At 42.6% G+C, this 25,113-nt stretch overlaps 1 protein-coding gene across 2 annotated transcripts; it reads left to right on the forward strand.

Moving 5' to 3' along the window:
- Positions 1 to 665: 665 nt before the first annotated feature.
- On the forward strand, positions 666 to 19,316 carry LOC102915596 (uncharacterized). 2 transcript variants are annotated; one of them, XR_013052633.1, is made up of 7 exons: positions 666 to 786; positions 10,583 to 10,671; positions 11,329 to 11,455; positions 14,084 to 14,155; positions 14,623 to 14,705; positions 16,892 to 18,555; positions 18,987 to 19,316. XR_013052633.1 is itself a non-coding variant. In XM_006987043.4 (6 exons), the coding sequence occupies exons 2-6, from the start codon at positions 10,639 to 10,641 to the stop codon at positions 18,200 to 18,202; spliced, it is 1,626 nt and encodes a 541-aa protein (XP_006987105.1). In that variant the 5' UTR covers positions 666 to 786; positions 10,583 to 10,638; the 3' UTR covers positions 18,203 to 19,316. The 2 variants fall into 2 exon arrangements, 1 of the variants encoding a protein (XP_006987105.1); XM_006987043.4 differs by having other exon boundaries at positions 16,892 to 19,316.
- The last annotated feature ends 5,797 nt before the right edge of the window (positions 19,317 to 25,113 follow it).

Raw genomic sequence — 25,113 nt, forward strand, 5'->3', positions numbered from 1 at the left:
CTGTTACCATTATTTTGTGAAAGAGTAACCACATTTGCATGTGGAGTTGGGGATAACTTCAAATCTGTGTTCCTGGACCACAGTCACTCATATTTGGCTCCAGAATGATCTCAGTCTCTCTGCCTCACTATGCAGGCTAGCCCTGAACTCACAGAGATCTGCCTGCCTTTGCCTCTTGAGAAAAAGGAACGAGACATAGAGAGAGATTTAAGATTTAAGTCAGACGGGGTGAAGTTACGGAAAACTGTGAGCCGCCACCTGGGTGCTGGGATCAAACCTGGGTCCTCAACAAGAGCAACCCTCTTAACCCCAGAGCCATCTCTCAGCTCCCAGAACTCCATCTCGGTCCAGGACGGCCGAGACCCGAATCTCCCGGGCTACACTCCAGAACGGAAGGGGAAGTGACGCCACATAGCGCCCCCCCCCCCCAGCGATGGCTGCGTCCTGTAGTTCGCAGTGCCGTTCTCCACCTCTGGTCCATCTTTACTCCTAGGGAGTCGCGGAGGTGGAGGCGACGGCGGCCGTGAAGGGTCAGTTTCGGGCGTGGCTGTGTCCGCGAAGGCCCTTAGCGGGGCCGGCGGGTCTCACGTGCACCGCGCCTCCCTCCCTCCGCCGCTGTGAGCGCTCCCCGGCCTCCCAGGGGCTTGCGGTCGGCTCGGCCCCCTCTGCAGAAAACTCCCCAGCCGCCTTGCAGAGTAGTCAGCCTTCCAGGGCACGGAACTCCGCCGCTGGCATCGCCCTGCAGCCGCCGCCTCCTCCGCGCGACCCAGCGATCGTGGAGCTCGGGTGAGCGCCGCGGGCTGGGGTTTGTGAAGGACGCTTCCCACGCACAGCGTGGCTTTGTCTTGACATCGGCTGTTTAACTCTGTCACATGACACTGGACGTTGGGGTAGAAAAAGTATTCTTAGGTGTCTAGGAATAAACATTTCTGTTTGGGAGTGAATGTGAATGTTTATTCTTTTTTTTCTTTTTTTTTTTTTAATTTTTTTTTTGGCTGCACGGGAATTCGCTGTGTAGACCAGGTTGGCCTCGAACTCGTGGAGATCCTTCTGCCTCTGCCTCCATAGTGCTTGGACTAAAGGCGTGCGCCACCACACCCCCCTGAACGTTTATTTCTTTAATCGTTCCTTTTCTTTTCCCCCTCCCTTCCTTTTCCTTGCCTTTCCTTTCTCTCCTCTCTCATTCTTTACCTCTCCCCTTGACTTGACTGCTCATTCAGTGAGCCACACTCCCCCGCCCTGAATATTTTGTACATAAATGTAGATACTGTGTGACTAAGGCTTTCTGCTGGTGAAAGCAAGAGTACTCCGCCCTCTCCGTATGAAGTTCCTAGACCTGTGCATCCTTAGAGAATTTCAAAACAGGAATTCCCCTGCCTCAGAGGTCAGAGAACAATTTGCAGGAGTTGGTTCTCTTTCCACTGTCTGGGTGCTGCAGCTCAAACTTGGGTTTTATGGCTTGGCCTTTACTCACCCATCCACCTCCATGGCCTCTGTTTGGTCTTTGAAATAGGGTCTCACGTAACCCAGGCTGGCCTCAGCCTGCTGTATAATTGAGGAACTCCTGCTCCGCCAGCCTTTGCCTCCCAGGTGTAGGGATTTCTAGTGTCTAGCACCATGCCTGGCTCTGTAGTAACTTTTGAAGAGTTTTACATTCTTTAAAAAATTTGCTATTTCTAGTCGAAGTCTCGTGGGATGTTTAAAAATGCCTGTGTTTCTTCCTCTTTCTTTTTTCTTTTTTCTATGTACTTACAATAGCTCCAAAGGAGAGGTTTGTAAACTGCAGTAAAAGTTGGTGGTAAGTAGCGTATGCTTCTTGGGCCGCATGGTCAGGAATTACTCACTTCTGCTTTGGTAACTGTGTGTCTGTAGTCACCCTGTGAATGTTCTGGTCGTGAGCCACAACTGTTTCTCAAAAGCAGAAGAGTTCATCTTTAAAAGAGGGCGTGGTGCCTGGACTGTGTGTACCCCAGTGGTATCGAACTTACTTGGCAAGCCTGAGGCTCTGAGTTTGGCCTGCAGACGCAGATACACAAAAGGCTCAGGATTGCTTTAAAGTATCAAGAACGCTCAGGTGTTGTCTAGCACTTGGACATCTTTGCATCTGCTGAATGATTCAGATCAGGACTTGAAAACCTTGCGTTATATGCTTTAAAGCTTTATATTTATGGGCTGGGGGGATGACTCAGAGGTTAAGAGGACTGACTGCTCTTCCAGAGGTCCTGAGTTCAATTCCCAGCACCAAATGGTGGCTCGCAACCATCTGTAATGAGATCTGGTGCCCTCTTCTGGCCTTTAGGCACACATGCAGGCGCAACACTGTACACATAATAAGTAAATCTTTAAAAACATTTGTTATTCTTGCATACATGTGTATGGTGGGTGTGGCTGTGCATGTGCCATAGCACACACATGGAGTCCATTCTTTCTTTTGTGGGTTCTGGAGATTGGACTCAGGTCTCCAGGCTTCTGTGGTGAGCTCCTTTGCCTGCTGAACCCCCTTCTGCTACAGCTGTCCTAACTTGTTCTGGCCTGCACTTGAAACTGGGGGCCATATAGGTAGGTGACTGCAGATGTGTTAAAACACATTCAAATCCTGGAAATGCTACACTCCAAAGTCAAATTTCTGTAATGTCTCGTTTGGGTTGGTATGAGGAGCAATAACCTAAATGAAATCTTCAAATGAATGTCTTGACTACAGCACTGAACCTTTAGAAAATCTCACCCCTAAATCTTCCACACTTTAGATTTTTTTGGTATACTTCCATATTTGTGTGTGTGTGTGTGTGTGTGTGTGTGTGTGTGTGTGTGCCAAGATCCCACAACAGACATGTGGAGGTTAGAAGACAACTTGCAGTCCCCCCTACTATTTTGAATCCTGGGGACTGAACTCAGTCGGCGGGCAAGCAAGTACCTCACCTGCTGAGCCACCTCTCCAGCCCCCCTCCCACTCCTGCGTGGCTGGGGGTGGGGGAGAAGTGGGTGGTACGGTTCCTTTGTTTTACTTTTGAATAAAGTCTCTTTATGTAGCTTAGAGACCATGAATTGACAATCTTCGTGCCTCTGTTTCCTTAGTGCTGGGATTACGGTGTGTATTACCATGCCTCCTTTCTTTTGAGACAGGGTCCCACTGTGTATCCTGCCTGGCTTGGAGCTGGATAAGTAGATGATGATGGCCCGGAACTCAGATCTGGAACTCAGATCTCTGCCTGCCTCTGCCCCCCCCCCCCCCCCCGTCACATGCCACTGTCCCAGCTGTGCCCCCCATCACATGCCACTGTCCCAGCTGTGCCCCCCCCCCGTCACATGCCACTGTCCCAGCTGTGCCCCCCGCCCCGTCACATGCCACTGTCCCAGCTGTGCCCCCCCCCCGTCACATGCCACTGTCCCAGCTGTGCCCCCCCCCCCCCCCCGTCACATGCCACTGTCCCAGCTGTGTATCTCTTATAAAAGTCTTTATAGAACTTTGAAAATTTTGAGTCGTTGGATCCAATCAACACAATGCCTCCATAGTTTACCTGTGGGCTGCTTCATGCTCTGTCAAGTCTTCTGGGGACTGTTATGGTATAAACCAGGAGAGTAGACAGATAAGAGGGATGGTGATATAAAGATATACTAATTTATTCATCTTGTCAGGCCAGTGCGACCTGCTTTCTGTTCATTACAAACTAGAAAGGGGAAAATAACATTGACCCTGTCAGTATACGCCATATTGACAGTCATTTGAAGATGTGTGTGACGGCAGAGGCCAGTAATTGCAGTGACTCACAAAGTGAGGCAGAGGATCACAAGGCTAGCCTGGGCTACATAATGAAGTCTTGTCTCAAAACAAAACAAAACAATTGGCATGACCACATGCTTGTTTTCATGTAGCTGATGGTTTTACTTCAAAACCCAGGGACCTTTACTCTGGCCAATGAAACCTTCTAAAGGTTTAGTGCAGTAGATCAGGTGAAGACAACAATAAGTTGTGTTGGACGGGTTAAGTAGCATGATTGCTAGTTATATCAAGTCTTTCTTGTTGATATTCAATTCTAAACTTCTCAAGGGCACTTTATTACATCTGGTTTATTGTGCATGAGGGTAGAGACTTCCAAGACTCCCCAATTATTTCTTTCTTGTTCAATTTCTCTCTTTTATTTTTGAGATTGTAATTTACATCATCTCTCCTTTCCTTTTCCTTCCTCCAAACCCTTCCATATGCCTTGTTCTTGCTCTCTTTCATATTTATTGCCTCTTCATTAATTCTTGTCACACACATAAATATCAATGCATGGTGTCTTCAGCAATAGGGACTTCCTTCAATCTCTGGGGGGCAAGCAAGGGTAATCGCAATAGCCTGTATGTTTTAGAAGTCTCTTGGACTGCCCGACCAGCAACTCAAAAGAGGACTTCTCATGCCTGGTATTAGGTCTTTTGTTAAGTGATCTTAAGTTCTTGAAGGGAACATTGTCAGCTCAGATGAGAAATTTTCATTTTAACTATATATGTATATTTATACAGACTTATGTGTATTATAGGTTTTTGAAAGTAGATAGTTAATAGTATTTCTTACAACTTTTTCAGACATCCTTACTATTATTTTACCCTCCTCCCTCCTTCTGTATTTTCTCCTTCCTTCCTCCTAATTAAAGCCCCTCCCCCATTTTTCCTATTTCCCATTTCAGATCAATCGTACTGTGCTCTTCTCCTCTCTGTTACCACCCCACTCTCCTGACTCCAGCAATGGTCCTTTTTACTTCCCTGGTTTCCACAGCTACTCCAGGTTGTGTGTTCACATCTGAAGATTTGGAGCTAGGAGCCTCAGGTGACAGAGAACACGTGACGTCTGTCTTTCTTGGTCTTGAGTAACTCACTCATTATGATCTTTTGTAGTTCCATTCATTTTCCTGCAAAGTTCGTGATTTTATTTTTTCTTCACAGCTGAATAGTATTCCATAAGATATACGTACCATATTTTCATTATCCATTTGTCAGTTGAAGAACATTTATGTTGTTTCCAGTTTCTAGTTATTATGAATAGAGCATCAATGAACATGGTTGAGCAAGTATTTGTGGAGCAGATGTTGAGTTCTTTGGGCATATGCCAAGAAGTGGTATAGCTGGGTCAAACTATAAATTTGTTTTTAGCTTTTTGAGAGTTCTCCACACTTGAGCCAGATGGTGGTGCACGCCTTTAATTCCAGCACTTGGGAAGCACGTGCAGGTGGATCTCTGAGTTTGAGGCTGGACTGGTTTATAGAGCAAGTTCTAGGACAGCCAGGGCTACACAGAGAAACTTTATCTCAAAAACCCAGAGAGAGAAAGATTGATTGGTTGGTTGATTGGTTGGTTGGTTGGTTGGTTGGTTGACTGATTCTCCACACTGATTCTTGTAGTGGCTGTACCAGTTTACAGTCCCCCCAACAATGAAGGAAGGTTCCTTTCCCTCATACTCTATTCAGCATTTGTTGTTGGTTGAGCTTTACCATCAAAATTGTTTTGATTTGCTTTTCCCCAATTGCTAGGGATGATCAACATTTTTGAAACTTTGTTTTTCTGTTGAGAACTCTGTTCAGGTCCCAGGCCCATTTTATGAATGGGTCATTTGTGGGGGTTTTTGTTTGTTTGTTTTGTTTGTTTCTTTTTCTTTTCTTTCTTTCCTTTTTTTTAAAAGCTCTTTATATATTCAGGGTACTAATCCTCTGTCAGATGTAGAGTGGGCAAAGATTCTCTCGCATTCGGTGGGCTTCCTCTTTACCCAGTTGATTGTTTGTTTTGGTTTTTCAAGACAGGGTTTCTCTGTGTAGTTTTGGTGCCTGTCCTGGATCTCGCTCTGTAGACCAGGCTGGCCTCGAACTCACAGAGATCCGCCTGGCTCCACTTGACTATTTCTTTAGCTGCACAGGAGCTTTTTAGTTTTGGCAATTGTTGGACTTAATTCTTGGGCAAATGGAGTCCTACTCAGGAGGTCTTTTCCTATGCTTATATGATATAGGGTAATACCTATGTTTTCTCCTAACAGTTTCACTATTTCAGGTTTCCGGTGTAGGCCTTTGATCCATTTGGAGTTAGTTTTTGTGCAAGGTGGTAGATATGGGTCTACTTTATGCTTCTACATGCAGACATTCAATTTCCCCAGCACCATTTGTTGAAGATGTTTCTTTTTTCCAGCTTATGTTTTTGGTATCATTGTCAAATATTAAATGCTGAAGTTGTGTTTGGATCTTTGATTTTGTTCCATTGGTCTGAATGTCTTTTTTTAATATAATTTTTTATTTTTATTTTATGTACATTGGTATTTTGCCTGCAGGTGTGTCTGTATGAGGGCATTGGATCCCCTGGAACAGGAGTTACAGATGACTGTGAGCTGCCATGTGGATGCTGGGAAGTGAACCTGGGTCCTTGGGAAGAGCAGCTGGTGCTCTTAACCGCTGAGGCATCTCTCCAGCCCTCCTACATGTCTGTTTTTGTGCCAGTACCATATTGTTTTTATGACTATTGACTCTGTGTTCTTTTTGTTTAAGGTTGTTTGGCTATTCAGGGTCTTTTGTGGTTCCATATGAATTTTAAGGTAGTTTTAGTGTTGGGTTTTTTTGTTTGTTTTTGTTTGTTTTTCTATTTCTGTGAAGAATGAGAAGGGGATTCTTCAGTTTTTGCAACAGGATCTTGTTATGTAGCTCCAGCTGGCTTGGAATTTGTAGTAATCCTTCTGCCTCAACCTCCCAAGTGTGTGGATTGTGTGGGCTACCACACCCAGCTCTGTTTGCTTCTGTCATAAAAGCCTCCACTTTATATGTCAGACAGCTAATTGAAGGGATTCTGCCAGCTGCCAAGAATGTCTATATTCTAGTTACACATGTAGAAAGTAGGAAAATAACCACTGGGTTGGCCTGCTCTTCAGTTGGTCCATCTGTGAGGTAAGACGTGTTAAAGGTGAACTGGAGCCTGGCAGTGTAGATCAGCAGTAGCGCCTGCCCAGCATGGACAGGATGTGAGCACTATGCCAAACAATAGCAATAACATCAAAAAACACCAGTCAGTCGGGACACCATAAAATTATAGTTCACCTGGGTATGGCAGGACTTGAGAGGCAAAGGCAGATGGATCTCTGTGAGTTTGAAGCTAGCCTGTTCTACATCTCAAATTCTAGTTTAGTCTTAAACAACCCACCAACAAACAAACCAAACCTTTAGAAATACTAACTTCAAGCTAGGTATGGTGTTGCATATTTGTAATTCTAACACTTGGGAGGTGGAGACAGGAGGATCAGGAGTTAAAAGTCATTCTCAGTCTTATAGCAAGTTCAAGGCCGGCCTGGGCTACATGAGATTTTTGTCTCAAAAAAAAAAAAAAAAAAATCCTGACTTCATAGAAGTGATCAGCAGTAGTTGTGGAAGTCACTACTATATTATATTGTACAGCACAGGTCTCAGCTGTACTTCTGAGCCTGTCGAGGCAAGAATGACAATCACAGGAGATTAAGGCCAGGTGTGGCTGCACATGCCTTTAATCCCAGTACTTGGAAAACTGAGGCAGGAGAATCTCTAGTTCCGGTCTTAGAAATTAAAACATGACAGACAGAAGATGAGAACTTTGCAACAACGTCCTGCATTCAGTCTAAATTCACCACTGTGTAACTGACATATTGAAACAGCTACTTGCAGCGTCTAGACCTGTTTTTCCAATGTGCCTACTGTGAAGGGGTGGTAAGGTAATTAAATAGGTTTATATAGGACCAGCAAGATGATTCATCTGGTAAAGGCATTTGCCCCATGCCAGATGATCTGGGTTCAATCCCCCAAATTCATATGGTGGAAGGAGAGAACCAAGTTTTCCCTGACCTCCACACGTGCAAGGTGGACACTCCTCTATATGCAAAATAAAATGTAATTAGTTTAAAAATAATGATCAACTAGTTTATATATAAATATAGGTATATTGCATGTTCATACATTGGTCTTCAGTAAATGACAGTGTTATTAATAATACTCCTATTACAAGGTACACTGCCAGGCTGGAGAGATGGCCCAGCGGTTAAGAGCACTATCTGCTCTTCCAAGGGTCCTGAGTTCCATTCCCAGCAACCACATGGTGGCTCACAACCATCTGTGATGAGATCTAGTGCCCTCTCCTGGCCTGCAGGCATACATGCAGACAGAACATTGTATACATAATAAATAAAGGTGCATTGCCTTTAGTAGCTTTTACTTACATCATATGTGGAAAGTGAGCTCATGTATGATAATGAACTATTGCTTTTTTGATGATTGGTAGGAGCAGGCTCCTGATAACCCCGAATAAAGTGTTGAGTTTCACCATCCCTTGAGATACCTAAGTGAGGTTGCCTTAGCATGGAAAAAGGAGTATGTGGACAATTCCACCTTCAAGATGGCAACTGCTGATGTGTTCCATGGACAGACCTGTTGTTCCTTCTCAGGGAATCTGATTTAAGTCCCCTGAATAATAAAGATTCCTATGATCCCAACCTAAACAGTCATACTACACTGCTTAGTTTACCTTTTAGTAGACTAGTGAATGCTCATGTTAATTTCCTGTCACTGTGATAAAATTGTGACTGGGGCTGGGATCAGTTGGTAGATCAGTTGCCTGGTATGCCCAAAGACCCTGGTTTCATACAGCACCACATAAACCATGTATGGTAGTGCTCACCTGTAATTCCATCACTTGAGAGGTAAGGTAGGATGATTAGGAAGTTTATCCTTGGCTACATATCAAGCTTGAGGCCAGCCTAGACTGAATTTTGAGAACTATGTTTTATAGCTCTACAGAGAATTAGTTTAGTTAGCTTTTGTTTGGAGGAAACAGTTCAGCGGGCCTTCGGATTATGAAAAGACAGATCCATAGACTACATGAGACCTTGTGTCAAAACAAAAAAAAAGCTTGACACCAGCATCTTATAAGGGAAAAAGTATATTGCTCTGAGCTTCAGAGGTTTTAATCTAAGTTTGCTTGACCCTGTTTCTGAGCCTGTGGCGAGGCAGAACATCATGGTGGGAAAAATACTGTGAAACGGGGCTGCTCACCCCACAGCAGCCAGGAAGCAGAACCAGCGAGAGGAAGAGTGCAGAAAAATAATAATAATAATAATTTCTTTGGGAACACATCCTCAGTGACCTACTTCCTCCATCTAGGTCCCACACCCTAATTCTGATACCTCTTAATAGCCCATTAAGTTATGTATCCATAGTTATCAATTGTTTAATCTACTGGTGATCTCTCATGATCCAGTCACCTACCAAAGGAGGTGTACACTGCTGTATTACCAAGCTGTCAACTGTAGGTGAAGTTTTTCGTTGGGATTGCTGGCTCCCAAATAACCACACGGAGACTTCTTATTAATTATGAAAGCCCAGCCAATAGCTTAGGCGTGTTTCTAGCTCTTATAACCTAATTAACCCATTTCTACCCATCTGTGTGCTGCCCCAGGGCTCATTTGCCTGTCTGTGTGCTCTCTGTGCTGCTGCTTCCACAGCTGGCTGGTGACTCCTGAGGCTCCGCCCTTCCCCCCAGCATTCGCTCTGCCCTGAAAACCCTGCCTAGCGACTGGCTGGTCAGCTTTTTTATTAAACCAGTCACAGTGACATACATTCACACAGTGTAAGGGAATATTGCACAGTCAACACATGAATCTGTGAGAACATCTCAATACCCAACCCATAGTAATGTGGATGGTAAGTCTGACGCCTTCCTTATATGTGTGTTTTGAAGAGTTCTATATAATCCTCATGAAATATATTATTAGGGGAAAATAAAGTGTCACCTCTCTGACTTAAGTTGTCTTCCCTGTAAAATGAGACGTTTTCCCAGTGCGCAGCATGGTCCACCCACTTGTTTCCTGCTTCTGGGTGACACAGGACTGCTCTGGCATCATGTTTGTGTGTATGGGTGAGTTTCCTCAGGTGTGCAGGATTACATGGGTTTCATATTAGGGCTGTGTAATGGTTATTGTTAATTGTCAACAGGTTCTAATATCACCTAGGGGACAGATCTCTGGGCACACCTTTGAGATACTGTCTAGATTAAGGGTAACCTCTGAGAATGTCTGTGAGGGATCGTCTTCATTAGGTTAATTTATGGGGGAAGACCCATCTTAACTTCGGCAAGGATCCCGGACTGTATAAGATGGAGAGTGAGCTGAGCAATGCATCATTGCTCTTCTGCTTCCTGATTGTGGCTGTGATGTGACCTGTTGCTTTGAGCTCCTTGACTTTCCCACCGTGATGTGCTGGGCTGTACCCTGAAACTGTGAGCCAGAGTGAGCCCTTCTCCTTAAGTTGCTTTTGTCAGAGTATTTTTTATTTATTTATTCATTTATTTATTTGGTTTTTCGAGACAGGGTTTCTATGTGTAGCTTTGCGCCTTTCCTGGAACTCACTTGGTAGCCCAGGCTGGCCTCGAACTCACAGAGATCCGCCTGCCTCTGCCTCCCGAGTGCTGGGATTAAAAGCGTGCCACCACCGCCCAGCTTGTCAGAGTATTTTATCACAACCACAGAAAAGGAGATATGGCAGACAGAATGAGTCAGGATGTATAAGAATTAAAGGCAGCTCTGGGCTGTCATGTCTTTTGTCTTTTCCAGGAACTCCCTGGAGGAACTCGGACTCCGTTCTTGAAGAAAAGATAACGGTAGAAAAGATGGTGGCAGATTGCCTGACAAATTGTTACCAGGTATGTAGGAACTGTGTCCCACAGGTGACATGCTTACCCTACCTTGCAGACACACTTTCTTCAGGGCACACTTTCCAGAGCTTCTGAAACAAATAGAAGCCCCCCTGAAGAACTGAGTACCTAGTGGAATTTCCGAGAGAGTGGGGACTCTGATATGGTTGAGGTATTACCTGAAAATCATCCCAGGATTTCAATAATTACTAATTAATCTTGACACTCATGATGCCAAATGCACATTAATTATGTCCACTTCAGTTATGCTGACAAATGATAAGGAAGATCTAGTGTCTTTTTTTTTTTTTCTTTGTAGTATTGATCTATCACTGTTAAGGTAACATGTACTGTGCTTAGAAGTATATTTAAGAAATTGAGAAAAGGGCTTCCAGTTTGAATATGGCAAGGTCTGTTCACCTGTCAGAGGGTCATTAATAGTAAGTGACTGGAGCATATCAACAAGTTAAGTGTAGGTATGGGCAGGTATTGGGGCCACTAAGGCCTGGGGCAGCCAATGGAAGCTCTCAGATTTCTTTATGGGTGTTGGGTCTCACTTCTTCAACTGTAGAGAATATTGATGCATATATTATTGTTTACTCAAACTGTGTGTGTGTGTGTGTGTGTGTGTGTGTGTGTGTGTGTGTGTGTGTGTGTATGATTTAGGTCTCGGTAACTTTTGATGACGTGGCTGTGGACTTCACCCAAGAAGAATGGATTTTATTGGATCAAGCTCACAGAGACCTCTACAGAGAAGTGATGCTGGAGAACTACCAGAACCTGGCCTCAGCGGGTAGGACTGCCACCGTTCCCTATGGCTCCTTAGGGAGGAGAAGTATGGTATATCCTGGGTATCCTCAGGGATCAGAATGAAATGGAAAGTAGGAGGCACACAGACTGTGTCCCGGTACCATAGTCTATCTGTGGAAGATAAGATCCAAGATTCCCAGTGGATGTTAAGAACTACACGGAACTGAACTGAACATTTTGAGTTCCTTTTTCCTAATTTCACCGATTAGAGATTTAATTTTTGGAAAAAAGATCTCATTGTAGTTAAGGTTGACCTTGAACTTCTGATCTTCCTGCCTCCACTTACCAAGTGCTGGGATTATCGATATGTACCATAAACATCTAGCTGGAGAGTAGATTTTAGCATTAGGCTGAAGAGATACCTCAACAGTTAAGAGCACTTGTTTGTTACTCTTGCAGAGGACCCAGGTTTGGTTCTCTGCTCCCAAATAGCAGCTCACAACCTTACCTGTAAGTTCAGTTCCGGGGGTTGGCTGCCTCTTGTGGCCTCTGGGGCACTGTGTGCACATAGTACACATATACATGAAGGCAAAACACTCAAACAAGAAATAAAACTCCTGAGCTGGGTGTGGTGGCGCACGCCCTTAATCCCAGCACTCAGAGGCAGAGGCAGGGGATCTCAGTGAGTCGAGGCCAGCCTGGTCTATAGGGTCTATAGGACAGCCAGGGTTGTTACACAGAGAAGCCCTGTCTTGAAAAAAAAAGGAAAGGAAAGGAAAGGAAAGAAGAGAGAGAGAGAGAGAGAGAGAGAGAGAGAGAGAGAGAGAGAGAGAGAGAGAGAGAGAGAGAGAGAGCTGTTAAGAGAAGATAATAGCAGCCGGGCGGTGGTGGCACATGCCTTTAATCCCAGCACTTGGGAGGCAGAGGCAGGCGGATCTCTGTGAGTTCGAGACCAGCCTGGGCTACCAAGTGAGTTCCAGGAAAGGCTCCAAAGCTACACAGAGAAACCCTGTCTCAAAAAAAAAAAGAGAAGATAATATCAACCTCAGCGTGCAGGTTTCCGGTCCACACTTTACAACTTCCTTTGGCATATCTGAGTTGCCATCATGACTACTGCTGTCTTGAGGCCATTAGTAAAATGAGAGCTCCATGAGCTCCGTAAGTGTCGCTATATTGTTTTTTGTTTTGTTTTGAGACAGTCTCATTATTTAGCCATGGCTGAACCGGAACTCATTGTGTAAATCAAGCTGGCCTTGAATTCACAGAGATCCACTTGCCTCTGCCTCCCAAGTGCAAATGCTGAGATTAAAGGTTTGAGCCACCATGTCTGGCAAGGTTCACTGTATTGCAACAAGCAGGCTACTCAGAAAGGGGCTGAATGACGCGGAGCAGGTAGCAGATGGAGTGTGGCTTTGATGGGCAAAGGATGATGGCATCCAAGGCAGAACAGAGGAATAGTGTGAGACTCTATAATGCTACTCAAAATGGTGTGCAATTTTAGATGAATCTTTTCTGGAAATTTATATTTAGTATTTCCCGGACAGGTGGGTAGTGTGTAACTAACCACAGACAACCAAACCTTGAATAAGTAGGGGCCACTATGCCTTTTAATTTTCTGTGGTGGCTCGCAGAATGCTGTACCATGTGACTGGCATCGCTTCCAGTCACCTTGTTAGAAACATAAATTATTGGATCGACATAGTGGTGCAGAGCTGTAATCCCAGCACTTGAGAGGCAGAGGCAGATGTGTCTTTGTGAGTTCAAGGCCAGCCTGGTCTACATAATGAGTTCCAGGACAGCTAGAGCTCATAGTGAGACCCTGTCTCAAAATAAACAAATTTTTAAAAATCAAATTTATTGAGCTGGGAAGTAGCTAGGTGTTCTATGCAAGTCCCTGTGTATAATCCCCAGCACTGCCCTGCCCCCCCCAAAAAAAAAGTGAGAGAAAGAAGAATATAGAAATGTTGTCATTTTCTTCCTTTGACATACTAAGTCAAAACTTCAGAGTACATCCTATTATGTGAGTTTAACCTAGATGAATCTGATGCTGTGTAGCCTCTGTTTGAAAGTAAAATTATCTTTCTTTCACTTTACTTTCTGTTTGACCTGAAGTATTAGTATTTTCTTAGACTGTACATAATCATCAATTAGGGTGTCAGTTCAGTAATTAATCACCAGGGCATAGAAGAGGCAGTATTTGCTTGTTTAAGCTCTCTGAAATAATTGCCCTGTTTTCATTAGAAGCACAGCTTCATGTCCTGGCATGGTAGCACACACCTTTCTTTATTTTTTAAATAATTTATTTAACTTTATTTTGTGTGCATTGGTGTGAGGGTGTCAGATGCCCTAGAACTGGAGTTACAGACAGTTGTGAGTGTTGGGAATTGAACCCGGGCCCTCTGGAAGACAGCTAGTGCTCTTAACCGCTGAGCCATCTCTCCAGCCCAAGGCACATACCTTTAATCAAAGTACTCAGGAGGAAGACAGGCAGTGTTATGTGAGTTTGAGGCCAGCCTGGTCTACATATCGAGTTCTAGGACTACATAGTGATACTCTGTCCAAAAACAAAGCAAAACAGAACAGAACAAAAAACAAACAGCTCCTGAATTATACTGACGTTTATACTCTTTTGCATGAACTTCCTCCATGAATGCACTTTGCCTTGTATAAGGATGTGAGGTCATCAAACCCAGTCTGATCTCCTGGTTGGAAGAAGAGGATTTGCACAGAGAAGATCTCCAAGGTGAGTGTGTGTGAAGAATGTGTTTAGAATTAAAGTGAAATCTTTTAAAGATGCATTTGATGGCTTTGTGTGGGGGCCATGTACCTGAAAAGGTACGAAAGCCTCTGCTTCATAGACTTATTTTTTTGGCTTCTCAGGTTTTCCTATAATTTTGCAAAATGACCTATTGTGTTTTATGTTTATGGTCTTATATACTCTTTGCTCAGATCTTTGCTACTTCGAAGCCCTAATAGTATAGTTCTTGTTTGCCATGAGTTTTAATTTTCAAAGAGTCAGTTTGAAATAAAACATTTAAAACTCACATCCTTAGTATAGTCATTTTATTGACTTGGTCAAAATGACCACACTTTTCTTTCTTCTTAGCCAGGTTCAGTGGGAACAATCAAAAAACCTGTATGTCTTTTAACTTTGTAACTGACCATTTATTTTTCTCCAACTCTTAATTTTGTTTTTCTGTTTATCTTCAGAATGGGAAATGCCACTTGGCACCAAAGAGTCAACATTGCGCCAGGATTTTTTGAGGGGACAGACTTCCAGTGGAATGCAAACAGTAAGATTGGCCAGCGATATTTATTTCCCTCATTCATAGGCGGTAGAGAAAACCAAATAGCATGCACCAGGAGGGAGCAGCAGTGTATCTTAGAAGTATTTTGAATATAAGGAATTTTTGGGTGTCCCAAACCTATCATAAAACCTATTCTTTAAGAGATCCCTCTGGGGGCTGGAGAGATGGCTCAGCTCTTCCAAAGGTCCTGAGTTTAATACCCAGCAACCACATGGTGGCTCACAACCATTTGTAATGAGATCTGGTGTCCCCTTCTGGCCTGCAGCCATATAGTCAGACAGAACACTGTATATATAATAAATAAATCTTAAAAAAAAAAAAAAAAAAAGAGAGAGAGAGAGAGAAAGAGATCCCTCTGGCCAGGCTGGCTCAGTGGGTAAAAACTCTTGATTTCAAGTCCAACAACTTGAGTTTGATCCACAGTACCCACATGGTAGGAGGAGAGAATTGACTCTCACAGGTTGGCCTCTTACCTCTTACCACTGCTGTATGCACTCTCCCCTCCAAAATAAATAAATGTAATTTTATTTGTTTATTTTATTTATTTGAGACAGGATCTCACATAGGCCTGGCTGGCCTGGTATTCATTCACTCTGTAGACAAGGAAGACCTCAAACTCAGTGAGATCTACATACCTCACCCAGTATAACTAAAAAAAAGAAAGAAATTCCACAAGTACATGGCCCCACATGTATAACTAGATACTAGCTTTGATATCCTAACAATTATTTTGAGCTTAACCCAAATGGAAACTACTGTTGCATTTTTCAGTTTGAAAGAAAACATGGGGCTGGGCTGTGGTGGCGCACACCTTTAATCCCAGCATGTGGGAGGCAGAGGCAGGCAGATCTCTGTGAGTTTGAGGCCAGCCTGGTCTACAGAGTGAGTTCCAGGAAAGGCACAAAGCTACACAAGAAAACCCTGTCTCAAAAAAACAAAAAAAAAAAGGGCGGGGGGGGGGGGGGGGGCGGGTCCTGGAGAGATGGCTCAGAGGTTAAGAGCACTGACTGCTCTTCCAGAGAACCCGGGTTCAATTCCCAGCACCCACATGGCAGCTCACAGCTGTCTGTAATTCCACTTCTAGAGGATCTGACACCCTCATACCAACATACATTAAGTAAACAAATCTTTTAAAAAAGTAAAAGAAAAAGAAAACATGGCAGAAATTCTAAACATGCTATAAAAAAGTTAAACATACTTCATAATTCATTCCTTTATCAACAGGAGAGAACAGTGTTGATGATATTAACCAGATTTCTTATTTACCACACTCAGAAAAGATTGGGAATTTTGTAGAAAATCAACACAAATGATAAATACATAAGAGAAGTAATATCCATCCTATTAAGAGAAATGTCTTAGAGTGTAGACCAAAACTTGGGGTGATAGAATCCTTCTAAGTACACATTCCTGCATATATATTACTGATTTCTGAGGTTCTTAAAATAATTTCATTAAAATACTGAGGCCAAGCCAGACGTGGTAGTGCGCACCTTTAATCCAAGCACTTGGGAAGCAGAGGCAGGTAGATCTCTGAGTTTGAGGCTAGCCTGGTCTACATATCAAGTTCTAGGAGAGCTAGAGCTATTTAAGAGAGAGACATCTTCTAAAAAAAAAAAAAAAAGAAAGAAAGAAGAAAAAGGGCAAGAGATCAGGTGTGCTGGCACATACCTTTAATTCCAGCATACAGAAGACAAAGGCAAGTGGATCTCTGTGAGTTTAAAGCTAGCCTTCTCTACATATTGGGCTTCAGGCCAGCCATGGCTACATAGTAAGACCCTGTCTCAAAAATAAAACTATGGGGTTGGAGATATGGCTCAGGGGCTGGAGAGATGGCTTAGCGGTTAAGAGCACTGGCTACTCTTCCAGAAGACCCAGGTTCAATTCCCAGCACCCACATGGCAGCTCCAACTGTCTGTAACTCCAGTTCCCTGGTATCTGATATTTTCACGCCAATGCACATAAAATAAAGTTTTAAAAAAATATTTAAAAAAATACTAAAATACTGAGGCATCTTTCCAAATTAAAACTTATGGTTCTAGACTTTAGGATAGGAGTCTTGGATGTAGTCAAAATGGCAAATATAATCATAATTTTTCTGCCCTTACTTAATGGAGTCCTTCAATAGGTCTAAAAATTTTTCTAACCATAAATCATCCCTTTATCAACAGGTCAGAAGCCATAGTGCACAAGAACTCTGTTATTATATACAATGTGGAGAAATCTTCAGTGAGCATTCATATTTCAAGACACATATGAAAACTCACAGTACTTGCAACACTGAACATTTTACTCACTCAAGTCCTGATGCCTCTGTTCAAGTGCACACCATAAAAACGTATCCATGTAAGATTTGTGGAAGAGCCTTTGGACGTTCTTCAAATCTTAATAGACACTTACGAAGTCACACTGGAGAAAAACCCTATGAATGTAAGGAATGTGGGAAAGCCTTCACTACCTACTCAAGACTAGTGGAACATTTTAGAACTCATACTGGAGAGAAACCATACAAATGCAAGGACTGTGGGAAAGCTTTTGCTAAGAGGTCAGGCCTTATAACACATATATCAACCCATGCTTCAGAGAAGCCCTTTGCATGTAAAGAGTGTGGGAAAGCCTTTGCTTCATCCCCGCGCCTTAGTCAGCATATAAGAATTCACAGTGGAGAGAGACCTTACATATGTAAGGAATGCGGAAGAGCCTTCCTCACTTCCTCATACCTACGGAACCATATAGGAAGAACTCACAGTGGAGAGAGACCCTATATATGTGGAGAATGTGGAAAAGCCTTCCATTCTTACTCAAATCTACGTAGACACGTGAGAACTCACAGTGGAGAAAGACCCTATATATGCAAGGAATGTGGAAAAGCCTTCCTCAATTCCTCATACCTACATAACCATATAAGAAAAACTCACAGTGGAGAGATGCCTCATATATGTGGTGAATGTGGGAAAGTCTTCCATGCTTCCTCATACCTGCGTAGACACTTAAGAACTCACAGTGGGGAGAGACCATGTATATGTAAGGAATGTGGGAAAGCCTTCCTCAACTCCTCATACTTACGCAAACATCTGACCATTCATACTGGAGACAAACCCTACGAGTGTAAAGACTGTGGGAAAGCCTATCGTAGGTACAATCTGCTACATGACCATTTAAAAACTCACACAGTAGAAAAGCCATTTGAATGTGATGTGTGTGGGAAATCCTTTCAATATTTTTCATACCTTACTAAACACATTCGTATTCACACTGGAACAAAACCCTATAAGTGTAAGTACTGTGGGAAAGATTTCACTACTTCCTCAAGCCGAACTGAACATATCCGAACTCACACTGGTGAGAGGCCCTATGAGTGTACGGAATGTGAGAAAACCTTCACTTCATCCTCTAACCTCATTCACCATGTAAAAATCCACAACAGAGAGAAACCTTTTGTTGAGAATGTAGGGAAGCCTACAGCAGACTTTACCTACTAACCAAACACTAGTAACTCCCAGTGAACAGAATCACTTCAGATAGGAAGAATGCCAAAAATCCTTAATCCCTCGTGTCTTGATTCCATCATACTGGAACTTAGAATTTTAAGAAACTAATGTGGAACAGCCCCCATTTATGACAGTTTATTTTGAAAACATGAAAGAACCCATACTCAAGATGTCCCATGAATGTAAGGAAAGAAATATTAAAGCCCATACTATTTCCTAGGAACTTATTAAATATGTGAGACTTCACAATGAAGGGAAATACACTGATGTAAGACATATAGAAGGTTGTAGTTCTGCTAAGTATTTTTAATTCATTTGTTCCAACAGTTGAGAAAACTTTGAAGGTAAAGCATGTTAGAAAGTCACATGAACTTAATCCTCAGTGTTTAGTAAACATTATAATTCATACCCAAGAGAAATCAACTCTATGGAAAGTTTGTCCATGTGCCCTGAAATGTAGTATTGCTGGCAGCAGTAAGGTCTGTTGGATGATATTGTTTCTTTTGAACTCCTGATATCTGTCCTGATATTCCTAGAGTGATATATTTTCTTTCCTCTAAGCACCATTTCATCTTGGTTGTTACAACTTCTGGGTAGCAAGCTGGTGATATGAGGACTTTTGGAATATAAACATGGTTTTAGTATAGTGTAGATTCTCTAGTTGGCTTATCATACTATTAAACATGCTATCCTATAATAACTTACAGTAGCTAAATTTCATAATACAGTTCTCATGGTCTTTAAAATGTCCTTGTTCCTCTTTCACAACTTTTAGGTAAAAGGTGATATAAATAAATAAAAAATAAATAAATAAGCAGCAAGCAAGCAAGCAAACTAGCAAAGTCCTTTCCCCAAAACACATGAAGCTGTGAATCCATAAATGGATCAGTCGTTGATGAAGCCAGAGCCCTCATGATCCAGGTATCTCTTATATCCCACACTGTGAACACTACAGCCCTGGGGACCAAGTCTTCAGTATATGAACTTCTGGAGTACATTTCAGATACAAATCATAATACAATACAATCCCTCCCAGGTTCTGGTAATTCCTCAAGATTACAAATAGCTCAAATGCTTGGAACATATGTTTTATGGTCATTTTAAATTTGTGGTTGTTTTCTGTGTGTATGTGTGTTGGGAGTGGGATAAGCCTACGTGTCACAGTGCACATATGAAGATTAGAAGACAACTTTCAGGAGTTCAATCCTTCTACCATGTGGGTCCCAGGGATAAAACTCAGGTTGTCAGGCATGGCTTGGCAAGCACCTATACTCACTGAGCCATCTCACTGGCCCATACTTTTCATATTCAAAACAATCGGAGGCTGGAGAGATGGCTATGTGGTTAAGTAAACTTGCTGCTATTACAGAGGACCAGAGTTTAATTCCCTGCACTCACATTGAGATGTGCACAACTGCCTGTAACTCAAGCCCCAAGGCATCAGACTCCCTCTTTTGGTCTCTGGATATCCATGTGCACATACAGACACATAAATAATGAAATCTTCTTAAAAAGAAAATCAACCAATCCAGAGTCCCAAACCCTGTTCTTTTCTGGGAACCCACCAAGCCTGTATGTCCCATGTCCTAAATCAATGTAGATCAAAGCTGAAGAGGAAAAGGCATCATCTGTATTCTTACTCATTAGAATAATTCAAAATAATTGATCTTAAAATTTTTTTCCAGCCATGCTTTTCCTTCCTGGCAGATATTTCAATAAGTATTGTGGCTAACACTTTTGCTTACTTACATGCCAGCCTCCTGTCACTCTGTTTTTGCCTCTATAGGTCTGGATGGTATGTCATACTCTGTCCTTTCTCAGTATGGTGCATAAGAAACTTCATTTAGTCAGGCACCATTATGACTTCCCATAGATACTCATAACAATCATCTCTTCCTAGTTGGTGTTTTATGTATTGTTTGTTGGGCTTTGGGCAGTGCCTGGGGTACAGCTGCTACTCTTGTACATTTTTATTGTATAGAAGGGCAGCACTTTCATGGTTTATAGCAGAAGACAACTTGTAGTAGGCAATTCTTCTACCATATACATTCCAGGAATCAAACTCAGGTTGTCAAGCTTAGTAGCAAGTGTCCTTTCATGCTGAGCCATCTTGGAGTCCCCTTTATGCCTTTAATTGATTTTTAAGACTCAGACATCTTAAATTACTTGATAATTGTAGGATTTTGTTTTGTTTTCTGTTTGGTTGGTTTGTCGTTGTTGTTTGTTTTCTTTTTATTGGAAGTCAGTCTACCACTGAGCTATATCCCTAGCTCCACATTTCCCCACACACCCTTTCTGATAATATGGTCTGGCTGTATAGTTCAGACTGCCCTGGAACTCATGCTATCCACCTTTAGCCGCTAATGTACAAGGATTAAACCACAACATTTAAAATTTTGAAGATGCAGGGGCGGGGGAGGAGATGTTGTAAAAGTTTCTGTCATAAGTTTTCATTCATTTTTTCCTATTTTTTAATTGAAAATAATTTTTTCATACAATATATTCTAATTAAGGTTTCCCTCCCCCAGCTCCTTCCTCCCCACCTCCCCTCCCATTCAGATGGAGGTAGTAGCACATGCTTTTAATCCCAGCATTCGGGATCTCTGTGATTTTGAGGCCAGCCTGCTCTAGGCTGTTCCAGGACAGCCATAGTTATATATTGAGACCCTGTCTCAAACAAAATCAAAAAAAGCACCTAAAAAGTAACAATAAAAAATAAGATGTAATATAAATAAACAAACATACAGAAGAAAAAGAGCTAAAGAAAAAGCACAAGAAACATACATTCAGAAAGAGGCACAGGCCGGGCGGTGGTGGCGCACGCCTTTAATCCCAGCACTCGGGAGGCAGAGCCAGGCGGATCTCTGTGAGTTCGAGGCCAGCCTGGGCTACCAAGTGAGCTCCAGGAAAGGCGCAAAGCTACACAGAGAAACCCTGTCTCAAAAAACCAAAAAAAAAAAAAAAAAAAAAAACAGAAAGAGGCACAGTCACACACAGAAATCCCATAAAAAACACAAAATTGGAAACCAATATATATGTGAAGACCTTTAAGATGGGGCAAAAACAACTCTCCAATAATGCAGTTGGTTTTGTTTTGTGTTGGCCATCTACTGCTGGGCATGGAATCTGACCTTAAGAGTGGTTTGTATGCCCAGTGAGACTCCATTGGAGAAAACGAATTTTTCCTTTGGGAGCAGTTAACATTTGGGAACAGCTTTTGGGATGGGGGCTTGTGTCCACTTAACCTCTCAGCACTGGGACAGATGTGATCTGGCTTAGACCTGTGCATGCTGCCACAGTCTCTGTGAGTTTATATGTGTGTCATTCCTTCTGTGTTTAGAAGACCTTAGTGTTCTTCAATCTCTTGAGAGGAAGAATTTGATGGAGGCATCCTGTTTAGGCCTGAGAATTGCAAGTTCTCTCCCTCTCTGCACATTGTCCAGGTGTGGGTCTCTGTTCCCATCTGTTGCAGGAGGAAGCTTCTCTGATGATGGCTGAGCAAGACACTGATCTTTAAGTATAGCCAAATGTTGTTAGGAGTTGTTTTATTGCTGCATTCCTTTAGCAGAACAGTAGTATTTGGTTTTCACCCAAGTCCATGGCCTGTCTAGTCTTAAGTTCTTGGCCATCTGAGCAGTGTTGGGCATGGGTTCCATCTCATGGAGTAGGCCTTCAATCCAGTCAGATACTGGTTGGTTACCCAAAAACCTTGTCCACTATTACACCAATGTATCTTACCAAAGGTCACCATTGTAGACTGGAGTGTTTGTAGCTGGGTTGGTGGTTACCTTTTTCCTTTGGTAGGATGGCAGAGTTATCTTCCAGTACCAGGAACACTGGTCAGTAGGAGTGAAGGTTCTAAGTAGGTGCCAGCTCAACTTCTCCGTGTTCAGTGAGTTATGTAGGTATTGCTTTCAACAATAAGGCCTTACTATCAGTTTCTGGAGAGCAACCAATAGCCTGGGTTTGGGGGTTTCCATGAAGCTCTTGTCTAACAACTTGATTAGATGTAACCCATTCTCAAAACTTGAAGTTTCATTTAGTGACAAGAGATTTGTAGTTGCAGCTTTGTCTCCCAGTTATTTGGCGATTCCATTCACACACACACACATATATATATATATATATATATATATATATATATATATATCCATATAATTAAATATCTTAAGGAGCTTCTACTGTATTCATTTTCCATATGACCCCTCAAATCACTGTTAGTTTTAGCTGTCTGTCTTAGTTAGGGTTTCTATTGCTATGAAGAGACACCATGACCATGGCAACTCTTTTTTGTTTGTTTGTTTTGTTTTGTGTTTTGAGACAGTTTCTCTATGTAGTTTGTGGTGCCTATCCTGGATCTCGCACTGTACTCCAGGCTGGCCTCAAACTCACAGAGATCCGCCTGCCTCTGCCTCCTGAGTGCTGGGATTAAAGGTGTGAGCCACCACCGCCTGGCACCTTGGCAACTCTTATAAAAGAAAACATTTCATTAGTTGTCTTACAGTTAAGGTTCAGTCCATTATCATGGTTGGACATGACGGTATGCAGATAGACAGGACATAGTGTTAGAGAAGGAGCTGAGAACCCTGTATCTTTGATCCACAGGCAACAGAGGTGAACTGTCTCATTGGGTGTGGCTTGAGCATATATGAGACCTCAAAGCCTGACTCCATAGTGACACACTTCCTCCAACAAGGCCACATCTACTCCTAAAAGGCTGCACCTCCTAACAGTGCCACTCCCTTTGGGGGCCATTTTCTTTCAGACCACCACAGTCTCTCCTTTATCTTACTCTTCCCTCGCCCTCCCTGTTTGATGTCCCCATTCCAGTTGCCCCCTCCATCTATAACTATCTATTCTATTTTCCCTGTCAGGAAGATCCATGTGTCTCCCCCTAGCCCTTTCCTCCATACTTAACTTCTCTGGGTCTATGGATTGTAGCTTGGTTAATATTTACTTAACGGGTAATATCCATATACAAGAGAATACATACCATGTTTCTCTTTCTGGGTCTGGGTTGCCTCAGGATGATTTTTTTTCTAGTTATTTCCATTTACCTTCAAATTCCATGATTTCATTGTTTGTTTTTTGTTGTTTTGATTTTTTAGCGGCTGAGTAATATTCCATTGTGTAAATGTTCCACATTTTCTTTATCACAGTCATCTGTTGAGGGACATCTAGATTGTTTACAGTTTCTGGCAATTATGAATAGGGCAGCAATGAACATGGGTGAGTAAGTGTCTCTGTCACAGGATGTAGAGTCCTTTTGGTAGATGCCCAAGAGTGGTATAGCCTGATCTTAAGGTAGATCTATTCCCAGCTTCCTGAGGAACTGCCATACTGATTTCCATGTGGCTGTACAAGTTTGCATGTCATGGTATCTTAAGGTTTTCTTAATTTTGGCATCCCAGATTTCTCCAACTATTTCTGTGATTTCAGAAGTTGTCTTGATAACTTTAAATGTGTCCTGTTGCAATGCCTTTTATACTTTTTTTTCTTTTTCTTTTTTTTTTCTTTTTTTTTTTTTTTTTGCAGTCTCTTATTTGAGACAGTACCCTAGGATGGTCTGAAACTCACTGTGTAGCTCAGGATGACACTGAACTTGTAATCTTCCTGCTTTTACTTTCATTTTTAACGCTTTTTTTGTTTGTTTTTGTTTTGTTTTGGCCAGGCATAGTGGTGCACATCTTTAATTGCCATACTTAGGAGACAAAATCAGTCTAGATCTCTGTGAGTTCAAGGCTAGCCTAGTCTACATAATGAGTTCCAGGACAGCCAGAGCTACATAGTGAAACTCTGTCTCAAAAAACAAGCAGTGGCTGGAGAGATGGCTCAGCGGTTAAGAGCACTGACTGCTCTTCCACAGGGCCTGGGTTCAATTCCCAGCACCCACATGGCAACTCACAACTGCGTGTAACTCCAGGATCCAACACCCTCACACAGACATACATTCAAGTAAAACACCAATAAAATAAAAAAAAATATTTTTAAAAAAATTTTAATTATGTACGGGTGTGCCATCTGTGTGTGGGTGAGTACAGGTACCAACAGAGGCCGCAGGTATCAGCTGCCATGGAGCTGGAGTGACAGTTTTGAACCACCCAGTATGGGTGCTGAGAACAGAACTTGGGTCCTTTGCAAGAGTAGTGCGCATGCTTTTAACTGGTGGGCCATCTCTCCAGCTCCTGCCTTCTCTTTCTAAATGCCGGGATTCAGTTATAGTTTCAATTTGTATACTTGTCTACTGCTGACAGAATTGATGTCTAATCTTATTCTTCTTTCTGTAGGCATAAAATAATCATAGTACCTTCATTTCAGACAAAAGCAGTGGAAGGGGGTGTTTGGGGGTCTTGATTGTTTGTTGTTGTTGTTTTGTTTTTGTTTTTCAAGACAAAGGGTTTCTCTGTGTAGCCCTGGCTGTCCTAGAACTTGCTTTGTAGACCAGACTGGCCCAAAGATCAGACTCAGACTCAGACTAGAGATCTGCCTGTTCGGCCTCCCGTGTGCTGGGATTAAAGGAGTGCACCACCATAATCCAGCTGAACGAGGTTGTTTTAATGCCCATTGAGAAAGATATGCCTTCCCCCTGTCATTTACATGTCCCCAACCTTCAGGTAGTTTTGTAGCCATCAGACACACTGGAACCTTAGAATTCCACCTTCCATACAATCTAGCCTCAAATAGGGATATGAATGGCACTGAAGAGGCATTTTATAAAAATAGTAGAGGCTAGGAGATGACTGAATGGGTAAGATTGCTTGTTCTGCAAGCATAAGTACCTGAGTTTGAATCTCAGCACATGCATAAAATGCTGAGTGTGGCTGTACACATGATTAACCCCAGCACTGGGGGTGGAGACAGGTGGATCCTGAGAGCTCACTGACTACAAGTGAGCTTTGAAT

This window comes from Peromyscus maniculatus, chromosome 7 (assembly GCF_049852395.1).
Source record: "Peromyscus maniculatus bairdii isolate BWxNUB_F1_BW_parent chromosome 7, HU_Pman_BW_mat_3.1, whole genome shotgun sequence".
Lineage (NCBI taxonomy): Eukaryota > Metazoa > Chordata > Mammalia > Rodentia > Cricetidae > Peromyscus > Peromyscus maniculatus.